Source organism: Strongylocentrotus purpuratus, unplaced genomic scaffold, assembly GCF_000002235.5.
Source record: "Strongylocentrotus purpuratus isolate Spur 01 unplaced genomic scaffold, Spur_5.0 spur5_scaffold_20, whole genome shotgun sequence".
Taxonomy (NCBI): domain Eukaryota; kingdom Metazoa; phylum Echinodermata; class Echinoidea; order Camarodonta; family Strongylocentrotidae; genus Strongylocentrotus; species Strongylocentrotus purpuratus.
In genome coordinates, this window is record NW_022145606.1 from 48,250,503 (window position 1) to 48,275,684 (window position 25,182).

The 25,182-nt window shown below is 39.5% G+C and overlaps 1 protein-coding gene across 2 annotated transcripts in view; it reads left to right on the top strand.

Annotated features, from left to right (window-relative positions):
• The first annotated feature begins 485 nt into the window (after positions 1-485).
• The window catches only part of LOC580489 (PAX-interacting protein 1), a 26,169-nt gene continuing 1,472 nt past the window's right edge, over positions 486-25,182 (top strand). The window contains exons 1-19 of one of the 2 annotated variants that reach the window (XM_030993533.1): positions 486-698; positions 2,605-2,742; positions 3,403-3,510; positions 4,209-4,322; positions 5,048-5,746; positions 6,875-6,992; positions 7,644-7,735; positions 8,987-9,082; positions 10,654-10,794; positions 11,603-11,724; positions 12,291-12,475; positions 12,746-12,789; positions 13,542-13,639; positions 13,981-14,098; positions 18,868-19,036; positions 20,814-20,914; positions 21,819-22,029; positions 23,338-23,398; positions 24,563-25,182. The exon at positions 24,563-25,182 is cut by the window's right edge and continues 1,472 nt beyond it. In XM_030993533.1, the coding sequence (XP_030849393.1) occupies positions 588-698; positions 2,605-2,742; positions 3,403-3,510; positions 4,209-4,322; positions 5,048-5,746; positions 6,875-6,992; positions 7,644-7,735; positions 8,987-9,082; positions 10,654-10,794; positions 11,603-11,724; positions 12,291-12,475; positions 12,746-12,789; positions 13,542-13,639; positions 13,981-14,098; positions 18,868-19,036; positions 20,814-20,914; positions 21,819-22,029; positions 23,338-23,398; positions 24,563-24,587 (2,751 nt within the window). In that variant the 5' untranslated portion in view covers positions 486-587 and the 3' untranslated portion in view covers positions 24,588-25,182. Of the gene's footprint in view, positions 699-2,604; positions 2,743-3,402; positions 3,511-4,208; positions 4,323-5,047; positions 5,747-6,871; positions 6,993-7,643; positions 7,736-8,986; positions 9,083-10,653; positions 10,795-11,602; positions 11,725-12,290; positions 12,476-12,745; positions 12,790-13,541; positions 13,640-13,980; positions 14,099-18,867; positions 19,037-20,813; positions 20,915-21,818; positions 22,030-23,337; positions 23,399-24,562 lie in introns of both variants that reach the window. The other variant, XM_030993532.1, reaches the window with a different exon arrangement.

Here is a 25,182-nt window from a genome sequence, read left to right on the forward strand (position 1 = left end):
ACCCCCCCCCCCCCCACTAAGCGACTTTTCGGCCAGCGCGATTTTCAAATTTTTGGGAGCAAAAAAAAAAAAAAAGTTGGGCCCCCTCCCCTAAGAAATCCTGGATCCGCGCCTGCATCACATATCCCTGCCTAACCCTAACCCTAACTCCGTAACCCTAACCTATAGCCCTAACCCTAGCCGTACCTATAGTGCATGCAGTGGATCGCATACATGACTGTAGTTCGTTGGAAAGCCAATGCAAGATATAGATTGCAGTATATATAGGAGATTGAAGAGAGAAAGAATGAGATGTAAAATCAACAAACAGACATTCCCCCTCCCCCCCCCCCCCCCCCCCCCCCCCCCGTCGTATCCCTGAGCTTGAGCTGTATCAACATGGACTTACTATATAGAGAGCTCTCAGACAGTGTGTCATTTACTTTTACTTTTGGGCTTGCTTTTGCAGACTAGCTGCGCTCCTGAATCGAGGGTCAAGATTGTCCTTCCGGTAGTTTTAACCCCGCGCCAGAGCGTCTTATTCCGCGCGAACAATGATGAATGGTACGGCAGAGAAAATGACGATTTTGTATTGTTAATCGTATTTAATGATTAATTTAAAGATGGAAAATACAACAGAGGAATCGGATACGACTTGTGTACAGGAAGAATTCTTCAAAGATGTCCATTACTATCTCATTGGAACGATTTTAGAAGAGGTAATGTAGGCCAGTCCCGTATGTATTTTTTTACGTTAGTGTGTATTTATAATGGCAGATTTCTCGAGTTAGTCTTCATGTAACAACAATTCAAATTGTGTTTTTGTTATTTTTGTTGTTGTGTTTCTTCTTTTCTTCTTTTTCTTTTTCTTCTTCTTCTTCTCCTTCTTCTTCTCCTCCTTCTTCTTCTTCTTCTTCTTCTACTTCTTCTGATGATGATGATGATGACTTGAGTTCTTTCTTCTTCTTCTTCTTCTTCTTCTTCTTCTTCTTCTTCTTCTTCTTCTTCTTCTTCTTCTTCTTCTTCTTCATCATCATCTTTTTCTTCATCTTTTTCTTCACTTCAGTTCAAGTTAATCTGCCTCCTTCAAATGAAGATTCTTGCAGATGTCGTATATACTCGGCCTGATTGTCCTCATTTTATTCTTGAACATAGAAGAAGAAGAAGACGGAGGAGGAGGAGGGGGGGGGGGAGGCGGGGAGGAAATTAAGGAACTTTAGACCTAGAGTAAGACCGCCAAACTTCGGACACTTAAGACAAAACGGGGGAAAACATTAAAAAAAAAAATTAATTATTGAAAGATCAAATATAGATCTAGACCTAGTCTACTATTATTGTGCAAATACTGTTTATGTATGTCATGAAAAGAAAACTGGTAAAGGAAATGGAAAACTAGAATTATTTACTTACCCGCCGAACCTTTTTTCATGCCAAGCTTCGGACGTTCATTTGTAGCTCACATATAACGCACGTATAGCGCATAGCGCACGTTCAGCGCACGTATAGCGCGCGCGCTAAAGTGCGCATTCATCGGAGGTTTGGAAACCAGATCAAAAATCATTCGACGGGGGTAAGTTTGACTGCGTTGATTTCATGAAAAAAAAGTATTATTTTCTTGTTTTAGGTAGATTTATTTTAGGTAGAACTATCAGAAAGGTGTTTTTCGCAACACTCGCACAATATTTTGGTGCTAAAATCTTACAAAAGCGCTATTTTGTCGTAGTCAAAAGGACACTCAATGTTGCCTGTCCGAGGTTAGGAAGAGCGCCATCTTCTGGTAGGGGAAACTGTACAGTACCCCTAGGTCCGTAGTAACGGCCGCCATTAGAAAATTTTAGCGATAGAGTGAAAAAGTATCTCATAAGCTCCCATAATTTTGGCAGAAACCACCTGAAATATGCCAAGGATTTGTTTGTAATCGATATATTGGAGGCTCTATACCTTAACTCCCCTGTTAAGGGACTGTAAAAATCCAGATAACCTGAAATCTGTCTCTGAATTTGATGTTTTTGTGAGTTTTGCAGACGGCAACCTGCCCTAACTTTCTGTACTAACGATGTAGGTTAGTAGTAGTATCAAATGCATGCAAGTTAACCGCCAGAGCTAGGCTCATATTTTGCGTTTGAGCCGTTGAAGTAATTTTAGTCCGAAGTTTGGCAACGTCCGAAGTTTGGCGGTCTTACTCTATAACATATAATTACATATGCAAATTGTTTTCTTAATAATATGCGCCAGGGAATAATTTTCCTGGTATCGCATCGCAATTTGCTATGCATTTTTGCATGACTGCTATACAAAATATCTTTTGTGTAGCAGTTTTCTTCCATAGAAATGTACAGAATTTCATTTGAAATATTTATCCATCGGCTGAAATTGCTAATCAAAAAATTTGAGGAAAATTATTCCCTGTGCGCAACAAATTAGCTAGTCTGCAATCACCTACCACGAAAGAAACATTGTTGGATGCGATAAGAAGAAAAAGAAGAACAAGAAGAAGACTTGAAAAAGAAGGAGAAGAAGAAGGAGAAGAAGAAGAAGAAGATGATGATGAAGATGAAGAAGAAATAATAATGACACTCTGCTATGAAAAGTTTTATGTGTGTCTTTCTTTTGATATACATGTAGGTGACTGATCTTTTAGAGAAAGGAGGTGGGAAGGAAGAATCGTACCTCACCGATCGAGTCACGCATGTCATTTCAGAAGATGAAGATCATCCAGAAGTCACGGAGGCCAGGGATCTCTTTGAGCTTCCTGTGGTCTCGGTAAGTATCAAATTGGCAACGCTGATCTTTTTTATCTCTCTTCCACTAGCAATTTCTTTGACCAAGCCTCATGAAACAAACTAATAATAAATGCTTGAATAACTCAGGAAATCATGGCCTAAACAAGGTGCATTCCATACTTTATAAGGCTGCGTACACGAAAATAGATGAAACAAATTCAAATAATCAATTTTCTCATGGAATATTGTCCATTTCGATATATAATGGGGAGAAATGTTTAAACCTAAGATTTAAACAATCTGGATTTACTTTCATGAAGGCTTATAGTATATCTACTTAGTCCTATTTATTCAATATTTGTTTTCATTACTCTGTTGGTTTCCTGTAAGAACTTTTTTCCCACTCGTGATATATTTGTCCAGATATTTACTTTTCCTAAAGTAAATGACTTAAAGCCCCACTGCACTACTTTTAGCTACTTGCGCCCTCTATATAGCAAACAATGCCTAAGCGGTGACCCTTGGGCCCCAATGGTCCCCTGTTTCTTATGTTAATTGAGAGCTGATTTGATGAGATATAACCACCTGCCAGTGACCATGCAGGGAGTTCTAATCCCTCCTGGCCAAACTAGTGCAGATAGGCTTTAATGTATTTGTTTATTTTTATGTTTTCAATATTTCTCTTCATCCTACCATCTAGTCAAAATGGGTTACGATGTCTATACGCTGTAAGACCCTTTTGGCAGGGAAGGCGTTTGCACCGGAGTCTGTTCGTCTTTTCACCAACTCCATCGTGTGCTTCTCACAGGTAAGGATTAGTTTTTATTTCATTTTCATAAAAATAGACAATCCTGGGCGGGGGTGTTTCACAAAACTTGTCATCAGTGACAAATGACAGTTGTTGTTATAAGCTACTGATATCCTTGCTTCTGATTGGTTATCAGCAGATTTGGCACTGATATTTGTCATTTGTCATTGAAAAAAAGGCTTTGTGAAACCGGATCCCATATCATAAAATTAAAGACATCATATTCTTACACAAAAACTTGTAACTGTAATGAGTTACAAATAGATATGATATATTGCATTTATAAAGTGAAAAATGAATAAAAAGCGAAACGTTAAAGTTCTGAAATATCCTCATGGAGACTTTCACATGGAAATGTCAGCGTTTATTTCACCAATTTGCAAGAGTGTAGAATTTGTGCAGGATGGAACAGGAGAAAATGGATTAATAATGGAGCAACTATACCCCAAAATGAGGCAAAAGTTATTATGCAAAAAAAATAAAGTTCACATTTTAAGACTTGATTGGACACTTTCTGAACGACTTCCCTGTTTTTCAACTCTTTGATTACTCTCGTCTGCATGGAGATTACCAATGGCAAATTGTCATCAAATTTAAGCAACATGTTTTATGTGAGGAGGTTATTTAATCTCTCTTGTCATAAATAATCTCTCACTATATACCCGTACATGTATGCACTTATGTTCATTTGTTTGCAGGTAGCGGCTTCCGACCGCAATGCATTGTGGGCGCTGATCACATTCCATGGGGGGACCTGCAGAGCAAACCTTAGCAAAGAATGCACACACCTTGTCACATCAAAATGTGAAGGGGTAAGTTATTTCAATTTCTTTCTTCATTTATGATGTTGATTAATATGGTTCGGATTATTATTATAAATTATCTGGCGTCGCCTGTGCCTGTGAGGCAAAATGCGAACTGAATCACTGGAATCCTCAGGTCTCTCCTCCCGGTATAACTGATTAGGGATGTGCAGGTGAACCACTACAACAGATTTCCCCCTACTCTTATACGAAAAGCGCAGTGGATTCTTAAAGTGCAAAGGTGGTGACTCTCCTCTACACGGGCCCTCCATTTAACATCCTATCCGAGGGATTTAGAAGTCATTGTGGTTTGATCAGCATTGTGACGTTCTCTAAAAAAGGGCCAATTTGAACGCTTCTTAGAAAGTGGAGAAGGCGTATACAATGTTTGCGGACAGGCTTTAATCCGATGACTGGCTTGATAAAAGAGACATGTTAGATGTATTAAGTGCTACACAAATCCAGAGTAGTAATAGTAGTAGTAGGAGGGGTGGTGTTAATGGTGGAGGTGTTATTATCTTCATCACCATTTTCCATATGTACTATGGTCTATACCTTCATATTTTCTTTATATTTTCAATGCTGTTATGTCAATTTATATGTAATTTTGATATTGTTATCTGTTGTAAAATTCCATATTTTATCTTTGTATATATTGCCATGATGATGGAAATAAAATGTCAATTCAATGTCAATTCAATCATCATTATTATCTTGCTTTATTTTTGTTTCAGACAAAGTACGAGTGTGCCTCGCAGCATGAAACCGAGGTGAAGATTGTGTGTCCCGATTGGATCCTGTCATCCGTCCTCGCCAAGAAACCCCAAGACGAGAGAACATTCCATCCCAAATACCTCACATTCGAAACCCCACCATTAGAGGGGGCCCTTCCCACGGACGTGGAAATGAAAGGGGAAGCCATGGATGAGGAGCCCGTTACCGAGGGCGACGATAAAGTGGCGAAGGACAAGAAGGAGAAAGTTGCGAGGCCCAAACTGAAACTGCCCTGGGCGGATGACATTATGCCCTTGCCTGACATATCGGCTCTCCCAGAACCGGTTCGGGATGCCCCGCCCTCGGGCAGTACCGCAAACTCGTCCGCGATGAGTTCGTCTCCAGCGTTGGGGGCGTCCTATAGTACCTCGAGCGCTGGATACAGCACGCCGTCGTCCAAGACAAAAGACAAAAAGCATAAAAAGGACAAGAAGAAAAAGAAGAAGCATAAAAAGGAGAAGAAGAAGAAAGACAAGAAGAAGCACAAGCATGCAAGCGGGAGTGGTGGGACTGGTGTGGCACAACCACAAGAGGGCGCTGGTTCGTCTGCCACTGACCAAGGGACGAAGAATCGTAACACGTTACGGAACATTACAAACAAGACAGAGTACTTACCATCGATGGTTGGTGTGCCGGCTGATAAGAAACACGTTTCACAGGTAAGAGGGTACCTAATTCAAATGGATGTCTTCATTAGCTGTTATTTCGCAAGGGTTTTGTTTTTAATAGCAAATTTTACTAATGACCTGGGGGGTGTTTCACAAAGATCCTAAGTCGAACTTAACTCTAAGTTGGACTTACACATTATGGAGAGCCATTTGTAGCCTTAAAATAAAATATATTCAAAAGCAAAAATTTAAGTATTTTAGACTTTTCATAAATTCCACATCAAGAACATGATTTTAATCAACATATTATGCCTTTTAAATAAATTGTACAAAATATTTTCAAAGATGCTAACGGCTTTCCATAATTGTTAAGTCCAACTGAGAGATAAGTTCAACTTAGGATCTTTGTGAAACGCCCCGAGGACTAGGTTCATGAATTTTATGTGGATAAACTTAGTTGAATGATGGAACCAGTATGGGACGGCCACAGTTGATATTCGTCACATTTACATGTACAGTGAAACCTGTCTATAAAGACAGCCCAAGGCAAACACAAAAAGTGGTCTTTGTAGACAGGTTCCTTTTGTACATGTTTCAATGAGAAACTATGTTCATGGGAAACAAAAAATGTGGTCTTTGTAGACAGGTGGTCATTAAAGCAGGTTTGACTTTACTATGTTGTGTACACTGTATATATATCATTGACTTCTGTGTCATGGGCCATACATGTATGGGTATATCGCACTCAGTTTCAGAATATTTCACCCATCGTGCCAAGTACCAACCCACTTGATTCATATACTTTCCAGTTATACCTTTTTGTTCCATTAGAAGCTATGGAATATATAATACTTTGAGGCGGTTTTGTTTATAAATTTCTATGAAGCTACCATCATGCTATCATGGATGCTATGATAGGGGTGTAATTTCATATTTTCTGTCTCTTTCACCATTAGAAAATTACATTACTGAGTGTTTGAAATAATAGATTTTTTTTTTTCTTCTTTTTTCCATCATTTATTAATTGAATAATACGTACATAAGAAACACATGATTATATTGATTGAAAGGAAAAACACATTAACTTATATCACAGAATTATTATCCTTTAAAAAAAAGAAAAATCAGCATTTTTTTCCAGAGGTGATATAAACAGATGTTGCTATGTTCCCACAGCAGGTACTGAATGCGGTAGGGGGGCGACCAGGGGGGCACAAGGGGCGTCTAGACCAGACCTATGGGGGTCTACAGGTTATACCAGAGATTCATTACTGTGGACATGATGCATCGGCAGGAGGTATGATAGTCATCATCTGGTTCAAAATTATTGAATATATTGAAATATTAAAAATGCTTATCAATGGATATTTCAGCCGTCTCTGAACCGATTTTGATCAAACAAAGATGATTTTGTCATTTAAAATGTATGCTTTTCTAAATTTGACACTCCGTTTTTCATTATCTCACAAAAAACTTATTTTGTGTAGCGCCACCTATACCAAAACTTAACTATCCCTTTAAGGTAAATGTAACATGAGTTTCAAAGAGATGAGGAGCGTAGGAAACGTTTATTTGATGATGGGAGTATTGATTAACAAAATTTGTATTATATATGAGATATGGGCTCTAGCATAAGGACCATACTCCTTTTTAGCTCATCCCTTCACTCCCATTATGTTATGTTTTGTTTTTTTGTTTTTGTATTTTTGTTGTTGTTAAATGTATGATATTTTATGTGTGATTATTCCATATTTAATTTGATATGTTCTTGTATTTTTAATGAGTGTAAATAAACGAACTTGAACTTGAACTTGAATTGATCCGTCAAATTATATCAGAAACTTGATTCTACCTTGACTTCTTTTGATGGAATTTACAAGTTCATGTATCACCTCTGAACAGATAGTTTTGTATGTCTCACAATCTTCTTTATTTATCCTTATCACAGTAACCCCGGATTCTTGTTTGCTTGGCTGTATCTTTCTCATCATCGAGTACCCTCATCTAGTGGGGGTGGAGTACATCGATACGTGGAGGAAGGTGAGTGAAGAGGGGTGGTGGTGGTGGTGGTGGTGGTGGTGGTGGTGGTGGTGGTGGTGGTGGTGGTGGTGGTGGTGGTGGTGGTGGTGGTGGTGGTGGTGGTGGTGATGGTGATGGTGATGGTGATGGTGATGGTGATGGTGATGGTGATGGTGATGGTGATGATGATGATGATGATGATGATGATGATGATGATGATGATGATGATGATGGTGGTGGTGATGGTGGTGGTGATGGTGGTGATGATGGTAAATAAGGAGGAGTGATGATGATGGTGGCGGCATGGTGGTGGTGGTGGTGATCATGATTATGAAGGAGTGATGATGATGGTGGTGGTGGTGATGGTGATGGTTATGGTGGTGATGATGATGATGATGATGATGATGATGGTTCATTGATGCATAACATGACGTACCATGTGATGACGATGATGATGGTGATGATGATAGCAATAGTGATGATGTTTTTGTGCTAGTGAGATATGATGATGGTTAATGTGATTGTGATGGTGGTGATCATGATAGTGATGGGGATTTATGCTCATGGTTATGATGATTTTGATGATGGTGTTAGTTTTAATGAAAGTGATAATTGCACTGGTGATGGTTTGGAGAATGATAGTGATGGTAGTGGTATTTGTATTACAGATAGTGGTATGATAATGCTGCAAGTTGCCTCAAGTGCTACTCCTTCAAAATAGTTTGGAAACTAAAGTCTAATAAACTACTCCTCTTGTCATGTCATAACCAGAGCTGCCAACTAGTATGGATTGGTACGGAAATTAATGATCATTACGGAATAACAAAATGTTGTCTAAAATTACGGATTTTAAAAAAAAAATTTAAAAATTAAAATTTTTGTTTGTTGTTGTTGCGTAAATAGGATTAATCGTAGCAAGTGCTGTGCAGTATGGCGGTATTCTCTTAATAGAAGCCGATTTTTCATGGAAAACTGATGTGTTGTCATGACCTGATAATCAATATTTAGCAACTTTGTGTGAGTAAATTCACAACAATTTTGAGCAATCATGTGCGCATGCGTCTGCGCAAAGTTGGCATGCCGTTTTTTTTTTTAGATTCATAGCGCCGCTTAAGAAATTACTGATTTTGAGCCTTGTGATTACTGATTTTCTGTTCTGAAGGTTAGCAGCTCTGCTCAACCATTGCTATGTTTTTGTTGCTAAGGTTGTGAGAGAATTAGTGTGTTTTGCGTCATCTTATATTTTCTCATCTTTTTTCCAATTTTTATCAGGTGATCGTGGAGCATGGTGGAATAGTTGATGATTGCTACTCTGATCGTATCACACACATCATGTGTGACACCCAACGCACAGACATCTTCAGACTGGTAAGTTATCCTTTCTTCAGAAGTGTTACTACACAGGGCAATAGAGTTTGTCTTTGAAGAAATGGTCACATTCTCATTCTTGTCTTCCTCTCTATGATGGTAATCTTGATTGTAAGTTATCCTTTCTTCAGAAGTGTTACTTTACAGCACAATAGAGTTTGTCTTTGAAGAAATGGTCACATTCTCATTCTTGTCTTCCTCTCTATGATGGTAATCTTGATTGTAAGTTATCCTTTCTTCAGAAGTGTTACTTTACAGCACAATAGAGCTTGTCTTTGAAGAAATGGTCACATTCTCATTCTTGTCTTCCTCTCTATGATGGTAATCTTGATTGTAAGTTATCCTTTCTTCAGAAGTGTTACTTTACAGCGCATGAGAGCTTGTCTTTGAAGAAATGGTCACATTCTCATTCTTGTCTTTATCTCTGTAGTGATATCAAATTTGATCACATTAGAATCTAATTCTTCTATGATGGGGATCTTGATTGTAGGTAATGGAACTGTTTTCTTTAGGACTTGAAAGTTTCTCTCATATACATTACATAGTCAATACAAATTCCCTTCACTCGACCCATGTGCTTGTTAATAGTTGTACAAGATAAAAGCAGATCATCATGTGTGATACACAACGCACAGACATCTTCAGACTGGTAAGTTATCCTTTCTTCAGAAGTGTTACTACACAGGGCAATAGAGTTTGTCTTTGAAGAAATGGTCACATTCTCATTCTTGTCTTCCTCTCTATGATGGTAATCTTGATTGTAAGTTATCCTTTCTTCAGAAGTGTTACTTTACAGCACAATAGAGTTTGTCTTTGAAGAAATGGTCACATTCTCATTCTTGTCTTCCTCTCTATGATGGTAATCTTGATTGTAAGTTATCCTTTCTTCAGAAGTGTTACTTTACAGCACAATAGAGCTTGTCTTTGAAGAAATGGTCACATTCTCATTCTTGTCTTCCTCTCTATGATGGTAATCTTGATTGTAAGTTATCCTTTCTTCAGAAGTGTTACTTTACAGCGCATGAGAGCTTGTCTTTGAAGAAATGGTCACATTCTCATTCTTGTCTTTATCTCTGTAGTGATATCAAATTTGATCACATTAGAATCTAATTCTTCTATGATGGGGATCTTGATTGTAGGTAATGGAACTGTTTTCTTTAGGACTTGAAAGTTTCTCTCATATACATTACATAGTCAATACAAATTCCCTTCACTCGACCCATGTGCTTGTTAATAGTTGTACAAGATAAAAGCAGATCATCATGTGTGATACACAACGCACAGACATCTTCAGACTGGTAAATTATCCTTTCTTCAGAAGTGTTTAGCACCATAGAGCTTCGTTTTCATTTACTGTATGATATTGACCCCTGAACCCTTGAGCAATGAAAGAGACAGTGTAGGAAGCGTATTGTTGAACAATTAACTACCTGAAGAAGAGATCCATGTTACTGATCTAAATGTAGCTATTATTGCTATTATTAAACAATATTTTATTGCATTTTGCGCTACTAAAAAACATTTGTGTGTTTGTGTTATACTATGGTGACCTTTGAACCTTGACCTTACAGGCAATGAAGGATGGGAAGCGATGCGTGACAGCGAGCTGGTTGAACGACTGTCTGAAGAAGAAAGCCATGCTACCGCCATGGAGGGCATTGCACTTTCCTGCTCCGTCGTACCCTCTTCAACCCCCACCATGCAAAGATCAGGTCAGAGGTCAAATGAAATCATTTCCTCTTCTTTCTTATAGCGATGATAAAAACAATAATATTCTGTTCTTGTATAGCGCATATATCACATTATAACGTCCCTATGCGCTTCCAAAGAGCTTAAGGAATAATCCTAACAGTTGCCCATTTACCTCACCTGGGTCGAGTGTGGCAAATGTAGATTAATGTCTTGTTGAAGGACGTTAGTGCCGCCGCGGGACTCGAACCGTACACCTTGTGATCCACAGTCCGGTGACATATCCACTCAACCACAACACCTCTAATAGTGGGTTCTTGTATAGCCACCTGGCTTTAGCATGGATGCTATTACAGTGCTAGAGTATTTCTAAAATATATTCCTGCTGCGCACCCATTTGCAATGCCTGGGCCCTGTTTCATAAAACTTATTGTCAATATCAAGTTACATTACCTGTTATAAGCTACCAAAATCATGGCATTTGATTCGCTGAGAGCAAGGTTGTCATAGGATTGTAGCATTTCTTATTGATAACAAGTTTTATGAAATGGGGTTCTGGATGTATTGTGTTGCAAATGATGGAATTGTCAGCAGTATTAAATTTGAACCAGAACATATATCTACACAAATCCATGAATATTTTTCAAAATTATTCTCAACTGACAACAGTGATATTTGCAGTTTGCAGAATCTCTTGTTTTGGAAATGACTGCTGTTATGATTCACAAAATGGCAAGAATCCTTTTTTTTCACTAATTCAAATTGATTCAAATCATAGTGCTCAAAGTGCTAAAAACAATTGAAATGTGATTTTTATTTGCTTGTTAACAGATCATTGCTGTGACTGGTTTTGAGGGAGGAGAGAGGAACGATGTGAAGACGATGATTGAAATGACTGGAGCTAAATACACAGGGTTCTTCAGCAGAGGCAACACTCTACTCATCTGCAAAAGGTCATTACATAAATCTTCCAATGGTAATAAAGACAGTATTGTCTTTTTGGAACCAGAACGGCGTTAACTTGTAAACTTTTACAGTGTTAAAGGGGAACTCCCCCTGATATTGAGTGGCAGCATAGTTTTTCCTATCAAGATTTTGAGTAGCTTAGACAGGGCTCATCACTTAATGCTGCCCACCCTTGTTTGTTTGCTGATAAGGGTATTTAAAAATGGATGGATTTGTAATATAGTCTTGTCCAAATTTTCAATTTTTCTGACCATTTACAGGTTTGACGGGACAAGAATGGAATAGATCATTAAATATGATGATGATAGGGAGATGATAATGATGATGGGGATGGTGCTTGTTTATACAACAAAGGATAATTTATACAGTAGGCTTGAGGTTGCACCATGTGAGAGAGGGAGGATTGGGGAGTCCTGAAAAGGACTCTCGGAAATCTTTCTTGAGGGTGTGTAGTCCTGAAAAGGACTGTTGGTTTAGTCTTGAAAAAGACTAGGATAATGTGCAGAATTGTGTACACCATGTAAGAACATCATAATTTCTTGACCGTTGACAGACTTGAAGGAGCAAAGTATGAGAAGGCCCAGGAGTGGAGGACACCGGTCACTAACGTCCAGTGGCTGAGCGAGGTCATCCTCGGTAACTACGATGCTCTTCATAACTTTGTCATGCCTCGATACCAAGTCTTTGATGTGGACGACCCTTTCAAGCTCGCACTGCTGAGACCACTGAAGCTAATGGGTAAGTGGAAGGTTTTTTTTTACACGAGTGGAAAGATTGTATAAAGAAACATTGTTTTTACAAATACCTTACTGTAAGCAAATGTAGCAAAACAGGAGTACATGGGGGACACAAATCAGATAAAGCTGAATAACCAATTCCAAGGCTGTTCAATCGGTACAATATGATGAGACATATAGATAAACATGCAATTAACAACTAAATTATTAAAATGCTTACCAAGTACTAAGCTTTTCCATGAGTGACATCGCTTTTTTTCTTTTCTTTCAGAACCGTGGATGATACCAATCAAAATATCACAGTCAATACGACGGGTAAGTCATTCAAAAACATTATTTTATATCTGTTTCTAATGTTTGTAATGTGACAATTATTTCAGACTTATCACAAAATCTCAAATGAAATTGGAATAATGATATATTTCAGTTTTCAGTCTTATATACTAAGCTATAAGAAAATATATGATACTACTCATGGTTAGATACAGAAATTGTATGATTTTCATCTGTTCGTTATATCGTTATATCAAATGCTTAAAAAGATAGTTGATAATATTCCTGTTATCAGTTATGCCCATACTTACACTTGTGCCAAATCAAGCCCGAGACCACTTGCGCTGAATGTTTCAGTTATAAAAAATAAAAAATTTGGTGGTTATTTTCATTGTCATCGTCTAGCTTCCGTTTTTTTGTCGCGCTATATGGTTGGACATTTTATTTCCCTTATGGCCCTTCTTCACGCCTACCGGTCTTTAGCATCCCCCTGAATGAGGCCAGATACTTCCATGTCTTCTTCTAGCATGTCCTTCCAAGCCTTGCGAGGTCTACCAAAGAGTCTTAATAATAATAATAATAATAATAGGCATTTGTATAGCACCGTCTATCTAGACAATGCTATTCTTGATCCGACAACCTGGAAATTAGTTGCCCTCTAAATCCAATGGCTTTTCTCTTTCTTGAACAAAGACATCCCATCTCAATCTACTCATCCTTATCTCTTGTGAGATTTTCGTCAGTTTTTTTTAAATACCAATTTTCATTACAATAATTTTATGCTCCTCTTACAGAGTTACATCACAAGCATCGCACAGAAGACAGCCAATCTTGCCAATGGGAAGCGGAAAGGAGATCCACAGTCCCCTGGTAATGCTTCCAAGAAAATCAGGTGAGAAATAAAGATGGAAATCATGGTAATATGGTAATAAGGGAGGTACGATGGCTCAGTGGTAGAGCAGTAATCTCATAGGAATTGGATTGGAAACCAAGTCGATGTGCACGTGCCTTCGGTAAGGCAGTAATCCTCATTACCAAGTCCCTTGTAGAGGGCTGCCGTCGGTTCCCTGGTTGCTTATTTACCAGAATGCTTTCTTACCCGTCAGGTAAAACAAACAAACAAACAAATGTGTTGTTAATTATACAGATTGGAGCAACATCGCTTTGCATCTCTCCCGACAATGCTATTTAAATCTTATTCTCTCTCTCTCTCTCTCTCTCTCTCTCTCTTAGGAACATGATACAGATGGATGATGATTGGGACGCGGGAACACCTCGCATCGCTCCCGACAAGGCTCCTAGAATCTTATTCACTGGTCTCGATGCTGCGAGAATGACCGACTTATCCAAAGTGAGAATTAAACAAATGTCCCTACTTCTTTGCTAAAAAACTGTTTGTTAAAGGTGTAGACCAGTTCTGGTCATGTGATTGCATTGTGAAAGAAACGTTGTGGAATCATCAAAGTGATAAGAAATTGGTCTCTGTAAAATTACAAGCACTGTACACAGAAAGATGCATATGGGACTACGCGATATCTATCCAGTCCGGATAGATTTTACCAAATATATCGATAAGTAGGCGGTTTCTCAGCAAAATTTATTGACCTGATTGGATTTTAGGGTCATAAGATCAAAGACGAAAGGGTCATACATGTATATAAAAAATAGCTTGTAATAACGATATTCTGCGAACCTGTTAATGGATTACAATCAAACTTGAATTTGAAAAATTTCTCTATGGCGGAGGCATCATTTTCGACTGCGTTACTTGTTACTTGTTACTTGTTACTTGTAGAGATAATCTTGATGGCAGCTATCATACAGCTAAACTGGGATGTCCGTGCAACGTGCTGGCATAGTGACAGTGCATGAAGTAATTCAAAACAGTGAATGATGTCTATTATTTACAATAAAACGGTGGACGTGCAAGTAAAAACCGAGACGTGGAGTCTACAGTAGCTTGGACCCAACAGGAGGAGGCAACGCTCTGATGATAGGTAGAGCAGCCTCCTGGAAGATGGTCACTGTTGGAGATGTTACTGCAGCAGCTGATAGGTGGTTCCACGTCCAGATGGTGCGAGGATAGAAGGAGTACTTAAAGCTATCAATGGAAGCTGGGGGTACTGCATACTTCAGAGGGTGATCATTTCTGCCCAGATATGTAGCTGGGATAATGTGAGTGGGAAAAGGCATGTTGAGTTGATGATGGTGCATCTTGTAAAACAAAGTGGACTGTGCAAGAAGCCTGCGGTTGTGAAGGGTATCCCATCCCAGTTTGTTGACAAGTGCTGTGACTGATGTTATTCTCCGGTAGTCTTGGTATACAAAACGGGCGGCAGCTCGCTGTACTTTCTCAAGACTTTGTATTGATGTCAGAGTCCGAGGGTTCCAAGCTTCACTGCCATACTCAAGTTGAGGACGAACAAGCATTGTGTAGGCTTTGGATTTGATGTTCTTGGTGCACGGTGATAGAGTTCTGCGTAGGAGGCCAAGGGTTCTATTGCCTTTCTGGGTGGCGAGTTTACATTGGGTGTTCCATTTAAGGTCATGGGTAATCGTGACACCAAGATACTTGTATTGTTTTACTCGAGGAATTGACTCATTTAGTAGGGTGTAGTCCACTGTGACGGGGTGCTTCTTGTTTGTGATTGACAATGTAGCACACTTCTTGATGTTGAATCCCATCAGCCATTTAGTGGACCAGTCTGCAAGAACATGGAGATCTTCTTGCAGTATATGAGTGTCAGAGGGAGAGTCGATACGCCGATAGATGACACTGTCATCTGCAAATAGACGCATTGTGGACTTGATGTTGAGTTTGATGTCATTGATGTACAGCAGGAAAAGTACGGGGCCGATGACAGAACCCTGCGGTACTCCTGAAGTAACAGGCATCCATGCTGAGCGAGCACCATTGACGACGACAGCTTGATGTCTATTCGCTAGGAGTGACATAGTCCAGCGGAGAGAGTCTCCCCTGATTCCGTAGTAATGTAGTTTGGATCTAAGGTGTGGATGTGGTACGCGATCAAACGCTTTTTGGAAGTCGAGAAAGATGGTATCAGTTTGGCCTCTAGATTGAAGAGAGGATGACCAATCATCGGTAGCTGTGACAAGTTGTGTTGTTGTCGAAAGATTCTGTCTGAAACCATGCTGTTCATCAATGAGTATGTTGTTAGCTGCAAGATGTTTAGAAATGTGGCTAAGCATAATATGTTCCATCACCTTACTGCAGATACACGTCAGCGATATAGGTCTGTAGTTACCTGGGCAACATTTATCTCCTGCCTTATAAATAGGGGCTACAAGTGCACGTTTCCAGTCTAAAGGCACTTCTCCGGTATTGTAACTCTGTTGAAACAGAAATGACAATGCAGGGGCTATTTCGTGTGCTAGCATCTTCAGAATTCTTGGATGTATCTCATCTGGGCCACTGGCTTTGGATGGATTCAGTTGAAGCAGTTGCTTAACTACACCAGACCGGTGGATGTGGAGATGCCCTATGTCATTGTATAGGGAGGGCCGGTTTATGCAAACTTGATCCACGTTGCTCTTGGTGAAGGTAGAATGAAAGTAATTATTCAAACATTCAGCCTTGTCCTTGTTTGTGATATGGAGCTTGTTATCATTTCTCAAGGGTGGTATACCAAAGTTTTCAGATCTACGCTGTTTTACATATGACCAGAAAGCCTTGGGGTTCGCATATAGGCTCTCACCTATTATGTTGCAGACGTAATTGTGATGAGCTTGGCGGACACGTTTGGTCAGTTCGTTTCGAAGCTGCCTGTAGGCCTTCCAATTGGATGCACTAGGCTGACTTCGTGGATCTTGGATGGGATGAATTTATCCTTGCACTTGTTGATGAGTGATGTGATACAGGTCCAGTTTTCATCAACTGACTTCAGCTCTGGTGAAGATGATAGAAAATCCATTGAGAATTTCGCAACAGCCTTGCGGAGTTTCTGAAGATCAGCTTTGTGGAATTGGTAGATTTTTCTTGGCGGAATGCGGCAAGTTCTTGGATTCCCCGAGATCGAAAAAGCAACGATGTTATGGTCCGATATTCCTGGATGGACACAGACATCGGACACCAGTGTTGGATTTGACGCAAGAAGAAGATCTAGTGTATTCTCAGATACAGGGCGGGTTACATCATTAACAAACTGGAGAAGAGAGTTCTCTAGCAGGATATCAAGGAGGAGTTGGTGGATGCTAGTGCGATTGCTGTTTTTAACAATGCATTCCTTCCAATCGATATCTGGTAGGTTAAAGTCCCCGCCGATAATAATATTTGGATGATTGCGTCGGTGTCTAGACATCAATGTGGCAATTGAGTTGCGTAGTTCTTCGAGTCCTTGTTCTCGGCCAGAAGGAGGGCGGTAATAGCTTGCAATGAAGAGAGGCTTGGCATTTGTGAATTGAAGGTGACACCATACTAGCTCGCAGTCTGTGTCAAACTCTGGACAATTTGACACGATGAGGGAGTTGTGAACAGCTACAAAAACTCCTCCGCCATGTTCATTTCTGTCCTTTCGAAAAACATTGTAAGAGCTAGGAAAGACGCTATATGTCGGGCAGGTGTCGTCTAGCTTCGATTCACAACCAAGTATGATATCAGGTCTGTGGTGATCGATCAGAGCCTGAAATTGGGACTGTTTCGTAAAACTCTTGAGGCCATTGCAGTTAATTATGACTGCTTTCAATGCCTTCCTTCTATTTTTCCTTGGTGAAGAGAACTGTAGGGGTGGTGCCTTGTCAGTGGGAGTGGAGGCTTGAGGACCACTTGCAACATCAACATCAACCTCGCTTGCATCGTCATGGAGAGCTGAGTAGCGGTTAGGACTAGTGAAATCAGCATCCAGAAGGGAAGATGATAATTCTGCATTGATGCTGTTACACTTACAGCATATCCACGAAAAACTGCTAAGACGGGTGAGAACACTGTACGAAGAAGCCGAGATGCCTACACATGAGATGTGACACCAGGCATCACAATTGTCACACAATATTGCTTTATCATTGACAGAGACATCCGACTTGCAAATAGCGCATGTAGGAGTGTCTGGACCTGGGTTGGGCTCAACTTGCCCACTGAGAAGAAGTAAGATGGCCAGGTGGCTGGTGGAACGAATGTTGAGGACACATGAAGAGTTACTGCGCTTCTGCTGGAATCTGAGAAAAAGGCAGAGGCTGCGTACACCTGCATGACTAAAATCACGAGAGCTGAAGTTAGGCAATATCAAAAGATGTTCCTGCTGATCTAGAAATCGTGTATCACTTTCTTCAATGACGTATGTCTTCACAAGCACGTGCATAGAAGACATAAGGACAAGTAAGCTGATGAAGAGGTGATGTTCCTGCATGATGTAGGAAGGAAGCTAGGTTTCAGAGACAAACAGCTCGATTTTGATGGACTATAGATTGGTGCAAATTTCGATAAAATGCTAGAGACTATAAAACAGGATAACAACTGAGAAAAAAGCTGGTTTGGTCTCACTTGAATTGAGTTGAATTTGTGAGTGTAGCTTTTACAAAGTCCAGCAAAAATAACTGGAAAATAACTGGAAATAAAATAACTGGATTGGTCTTACTTTATCTTGGATGGTTAAGAAATCTAGATGCTTGTAATAAAATATCCACAGATCATGATGAGTGATAAGGAAAAGTTGACTAGAAGACTGACTTGATGTGTGTGTGTAGTTGTTCCTAAGTCCAGCAAGAATCTCAATGCATGGGACCACACTGTAGAACTTGAGCTGGGCCCCCCAGACCAAGCTTGAAAACTGATGAAAATATCGCTTGAAGTAGGGTGTTACATGAAGATCAAAATGGTCTGGAAGTATCTAGAAGGCTGTTTGAAGATGATGATAGGGCGCGCATGACAAATAACTTAAAGATTATAGTAAAAAGTGAGATTTAATTTGGTAATGACAGGAGTACATGCACCACACTATGCCAACACTATGCCTAGCCTAATTCATCCACAAATTTGCGTGCAGTCAAACATCCATCTAGCTTGTATCAGCTATACCGTAATGAAATGTAAAGAAAAGAATTAAATGAGAAATAAAAATAAAATTTCATTACGGCAAATATTTTCTCCTGTTTTTCCTTCTGCAGAAAATTGAGAAGCTTGGTGGACGGATCGTGGACTCCATCAGTCAGTGTACTCACCTGATAGCATCCAAGATAATGAGGACGGTCAAGTTCCTAGCCGGTGTCTCCGTGTGTAAGCACATCGTCTCACCTATGTGGATAGAGGAGAGCTACAAGAGCAGATGGTTTCTGGGTAAGGTCAAAGGTTAAAAGAAGTAGTAGTGGTAGTAGTAGTGGTAGTATTGGTAGTGGTAGTGGTAGTAGTACAAGCAGTCAGTGTTTAAGCACATCGTCTCACCTTTGTGGATAGAGGAGAGCTACAAGAGCAGATGGTTTCTGGGTAAGGTCAAAGGTTATTAGAAGTAGAAGTGATAGTAATAGTAAGGGTGGTTGTAATAGTAGTAGTAATGGTGGTAATAGTAATAGTAGTAGTAATGGTGCTAATAGTAATAGTAGGAGTAATGGTGGTAATAGTAATAGTAGGCAAATAACTTCCGTTGGTGAAGGTGATGGGACAAACTATCACTTCCGAGGCGATCTGGATGTAGCTATCGTTCCGAAGCGAAGCTGAGGAAAGATAGCATATATATTCTGATCGACGAGGAAGTGATAGTTTGCCATCGCCTGAAACCAAAAGGTGATTATTTGCTTTATTTTCCACATCCACATCCAAAACAATTTAACTACAAAAAAGAAAAGGACGTGTATGCATCTACATGAAAGACACCAGGCCCAAATTCACACGAAAAAAAGTTAAAAGTTTAACCCAACCCCTTTGAGGGTACGGTGCGCGCATGTGTTTGCTTTAATTGCGCTCATTGGTAATGCGCGCTTAATTACGCCTGTTTTAGTGCGCTTTTGGATAATCTTCAGTGAAAGTGCGTTGCCCTTTGTAGATAGTACCTTTATCTTCAGTAAAAGTGCGTTGCCCTTTGTAGATAGTAGTACTATCTACAAAGGGCAACAAACTTTTTGCTTCTCCCACCAATGATGGGCGAACTATCTTTGATCACGTGATTTACTTATGACCAATCGTAGAGCAAGATTCTTAGTATGTAGAATATAATAGTAGTTATTAATGTAGTAGAAGTAGTACAAGTGGTATTAGTAGTAGCAGTGGTATCGAGGAGAGCTACAAGACCAGAAAATCTGTGGGTAAGGTCAAAGGTTAATGTAGTTGAAGTAGTACAAGTGGTATTAGTAGTAGCAGTGGTATCGAGGAGAGCTACAAGACCAGAAAATCTGTGGGTAAGGTCAAAGGTTAATGTAGTTGAAGTAGTACAAGTGGTATTAGTAGTAGCAGTGGTATCGAGGAGAGCTACAAGACCAGAAAGTCTGTGGGTAAGATCAAAGGTTAATGTAGTAGAAGTAGTACAAGTGGTATTAGTAGTAGCAGTGGTATCGAGGAGAGCTACAAGACCAGAAAATCTGTGGGTAAGGTCAAAGGTTAATGTAGTTGAAGTAGTACAAGTGGTATTAGTAGTAGCAGTGGTATCGAGGAGAGCTACAAGACCAGAAAATCTGTGGGTAAGGTCAAAGGTTAATGTAGTTGAAGTAGTACAAGTGGTATTAGTAGTAGCAGTGGTATCGAGGAGAGCTACAAGACCAGAAAATCTGTGGGTAAGGTCAAAGGTTAATGTAGTTGAAGTAGTACAAGTGGTATTAGTAGTAGCAGTGGTATCGAGGAGAGCTACAAGACCAGAAAGTCTGTGGGTAAGGTCAAAGGTTAATGTAGTAGAAGTAGTACAAGTGGTATTAGTAGTAGCAGTGGTATCGAGGAGAGCTACAAGACCAGAAAGTCTGTGGGTAAGATCAAAGGTTAAAAAAAGAAGTAGTAGTGGCCACCTCTTTATAAGACCAACTGTCTATCGAGGTCACCCGTCTTTTACTTACATGGGATGGCTGTAATAGACAGGTTTGACTATACTTCAAATCATCAATCTTTTTCTTATCTCTCTCTTTCTTTCTAGATGTGACAAACTTTTCTCTTGTGGATCAGGAGATGGAGACATTGTTTTCATTCCAACTCAGGGAATCTCTGATCAGAGCCTGCAAGCAGAAGCTATTCAAGGTATATCAATGATGATGATGATGATTGATGGTGATGATGATGATTGATGATGATTGATGGTGGTGATGATGGTGGTGATGGTGATGGTGATGAGATGATGATGATGATGATGAGATGGTGGTGATGGTGATGGTGATGGTGATGAGATGGTGATGATGATGATGAGATGGTGATAATGATGATGAGATGATGATGATGATGATGGTGATGATGATGGTGATGATGATGATGGTGATGATGATGGTGATAATGATGATGATGGTGATGATGATGATGATGATGATGATGGTGGTGATGATGATGATGATGATGATGGTGGTGGTGATGGTGATGGTGGTGATGATGATGATGATGATGATGGTGATGATGATGATGGTGATGGTAATGGTGATGATGATGATGGTGGTGATGGTGATGGTGGTGGTGGTGGTGATGATGATGGTGGTGATGATGATGATGGTGGTGGTGATGATGGTGATGATGGTGATGATGGCGATGGAGATGAGATGATGGTTCTTCTTGAGTTACGAAAAACGCAAAAAACATCCAATTTACAAGGGTTATGAATAATTTAGCAAAGTATATACCGTTTTACAGTCAACCTTTTAAAAAGGAAAGGTTGATGTAAATGTATTCATTTTGTAAGACTATTCTCTAGTTTGAATGTCTAATACTCAACATGTGTTCAGTGAAGCACAACAGACATATTGCCTGGGCATTAGTTTTTAACTATTGCCTAGACATTGTTTTTAAGCAGATAATAATGTAGTTCATTTGCGCAGTTTTGACCTATCAGGGAACCGGTAGGCTACTTTCTAATACCGATGGGATTTGAAAACAAATCAGCAGTCAATGGGGGCGATATGAATCATAACTATTACCTCTCCCTCTCTTTTATTTGAAGGATGTAACAATCTACATCACACCGGGCGTCAAACCGGGAGCCAACATGCTGAGGGAGATCATTGAGTGTGCGGGGGGCAAGCTCGCCCCCTCCCGTCCCTCCCTCATGAAGATCAGTCACATCCAAAGCGCCCTGGGGAAAGGGTCCTTTGTAGTGATCAGCTCCCCCTCGGATATGCCGTCATGTAGAGATTTCTTCACGCACAACATCGGTAAGTATGTGGTCTGCTCAGCAATTTGAGCCTAGTAGCTCTTGTTGGAATGCTCCACAGGGAGTGGAGAAAGTGCATACATTGTGTGTGGGCAAGCCAGAATCCGATGACTGGGTAATAATGTCAACTCGGACATTACCGACGTATTAAAGAGAAGGTTGAGTTCTGGGAAGAGGTGAAAAATAATTTGTGAGCATTACTCATTCTTATTATGCAAGTGTGGAAGAACATCAGTTAAGACATGTTCCCTGAAAAGCATGGCTCTTCAAATGCCTTCATATTCTAAATATGCATGTAACATCGTAAAAATCGGGGGGGGGGGGGGGGGGGGGGGGCGGCTTTTTACGCCACGTGTTCGTGTAGTCCCATATACATCTTTCTGTGCAAGTGTTTGTAACTTTACCAAGACTTGGCCAAATTTCTTATCATTTTGATGATTCCAGAACCTTGCAATACACACAAATTCTTATATGCTAGATGATCAACCTTTTCTGGTCGGTTTCACACCGTTTCTTTCACAATGCAATCGCATGACCAGAACTCAACTTCATCTTTAAGCGCTATATAATAAACAAAAATATTATTATTATTAAGTGCTACTGGGAGAAAAGGCTGTAATATTGAAGAGGCGCGATGGTTCAGTGGTAGAGCAGTGTTCTCATTCGTATCTGAGAGGTCCTAGGTATGAAACCAAGTCAATGTGCTCATCCCCTTTGCAAGACTTTAATGCTCATTACCAAGTCCCTTGGAAAGGACTTTGGTAAGTGCTACTTATTGAAATGGCTGTAATATTGAGGAGGCGCAATGGTTCAGGGGTAGAGCAGTGTTCTCATTCGTATCTGGGAGGGCCTGGGTATGAAACCAAGTCAATGCGCTCATCTCTGTTCATTATCAAGTCCCTCAGAAGAAACTTAAAACCGTCTGTCCCCTGGTTGCTTACTTACAGTCAGGTAATGCAATCATCGGACATTATCATATTGGATGTTTGTCAATTGAGTACTGAAGTGCTAAAGTCATATTCAATCGTCGTCCAGGAGGGTGTTTCACAAAGCCTTTTTTCAATGACAAATGATAAATATCAGTGACAAATCTGCTGATAAACAAGCAGAAGCAAGGATTTCAGTAGCTTATAACGAAACCGGTCATTTGTCACTGATGACAAGTTTTGTGAAACGGGCCCCAGGAGTAGTTGGAGTAGTAAGACAATTAGTAGTAGAGTTATTATTATTTTTGTTGTTGTTTTTGTTGTGATGATATATCATGCACTTATCCTGTTTTAAGATTTGTCAAAATCCTCTCCCCTTGCAGATGTCCACAATGCTGAGTTTGTTCTGACCGGGGTTCTGAGACAGCAGCTCGACTATAAATCATATCCTTTGAATACAATTATTTGTGACTTTTTGCCCTGACACCTGGGGGGTGTTTCACAAAGATCCTAAGTTGAACTTATCTCTAAGTTGGACTTAACAATTATGGAAAGCAGTTAGCTTCCTTGAAAATGTTTTGTAAAAGTTATTTTAAAAGGCATAAAATGTGGATTTAAATCGTTCATATTTTCAATTATCATGGGAGATTTCATGTTCTTGATGTGGAATTTATGAAAAGTCTACAATACTGGAATTTTTGCTTTTGAATACCGTATATTTTATTTTAAGGCTACAACTTAGAGTTAAGTTTGACTTAGGATCTTTGTGAAACACCCCCAGGGCTCGGTTTCATAAAACTTACCATCGATGATAAATTTGCCATCAATGTAACTACCATGAAAACCTTGATTTTGATTGGCTGTTGAGCCCTGTTACCATGGTAGTTGCCATTGATGGCAAAGTTACCATCAAAGGTAAGTTTTTATGCAACGGGCCCAGGGCTCTGTTTTATAAAACCTTTCATCAATAACAACTGCCATTGATCTATGACAAATCTGCTCACTGCCACCCACATGTAAGGATTTCGGTAGCTTATAACAATTATTCTTTTTTGTTATTGATAACAAGTTTTATCAGACAGGACTCTGGACAGAATCTCAATTCACAATGAAAAGGGCACACATTCTGTTTGGTGTAAGAAATATGATTTGTATTGAGTTAAACATTTGATTGTGTTGGAAATGTGATTTTAATGAGTTGTCATACTTAGAAATTGATGTGCATTTTTAGTACCTTTGAATGATAAATCTTGTGCAATTAGGCAATATTGCTGCAAATCTTGTTTCTCTTAAATAAACAATCAATGAATTCATGGAATCTGTTAACCGATCTATTTCTCGGACTGATTTTGAGACAAACATAATTAGAACATAATAAACAGTAACAAGGATCTCTCTATTTGGGGGGTTACCAAATATAAATCATATTCATTTCAGTAGCTTATACATTGTTAACGTGTTTTATTCACTACATATTTAATGAAATAGGGCACAGATGAAGTTCAGATTGCAACTCAGTTACAGGTTTATTCAATGTAATGCTCTGTCTACATTTGGATTTGACGAATATGAAAACTCTTTTATATATCTTCCTTGACCTAGAAATACATTTAGATTTGATCCTCGTATCTAGAAGACCAAGACCAGCTGAAGACCAGTCACTTGGAGTTAGCCCAGCCTTCTACTCAGCTGTGAAAATCTAGATTTGGTCTAGACTTGTTGTATTAGACCTGGACCACCTGCAGACTAACTAATACACTCATTGAGAGATGATCTATCCCTCATCACAGTAAACCAGGACTATCTGAAGATTGATCGCTATGGAGTTAGACCAGACTTTCATGCAGAAATTCACAATGGAAATGGTCTAGATATGATTGCAGAAGACTAGGACCATTTATAGGCCAGGCACTATGGAGTCAGCCCAATTTTGCACTCAACAGTTTGACCTTACACCTTTTATTACAAGCTTGAGCCTGGCATCTTCACCCTCCTCATTCAAAAAACAACATGAAGGCCTCAAAACAAAAAACAAAAGGAGGCCATTTGTATTACTCAACTCTAGCATTGTTCTGCTATCCACTTATTTGTTTGTCTTTACTTCATGATATGGCTAGTTGTATTCAATAAAGCTTTAATGTAGACATGTATTTACAGTATGTGTTATCATGTTCTGCAAAAACGTGTATATCACTGGATATAAAACTTTATACTCTTTAAGGCTTGTT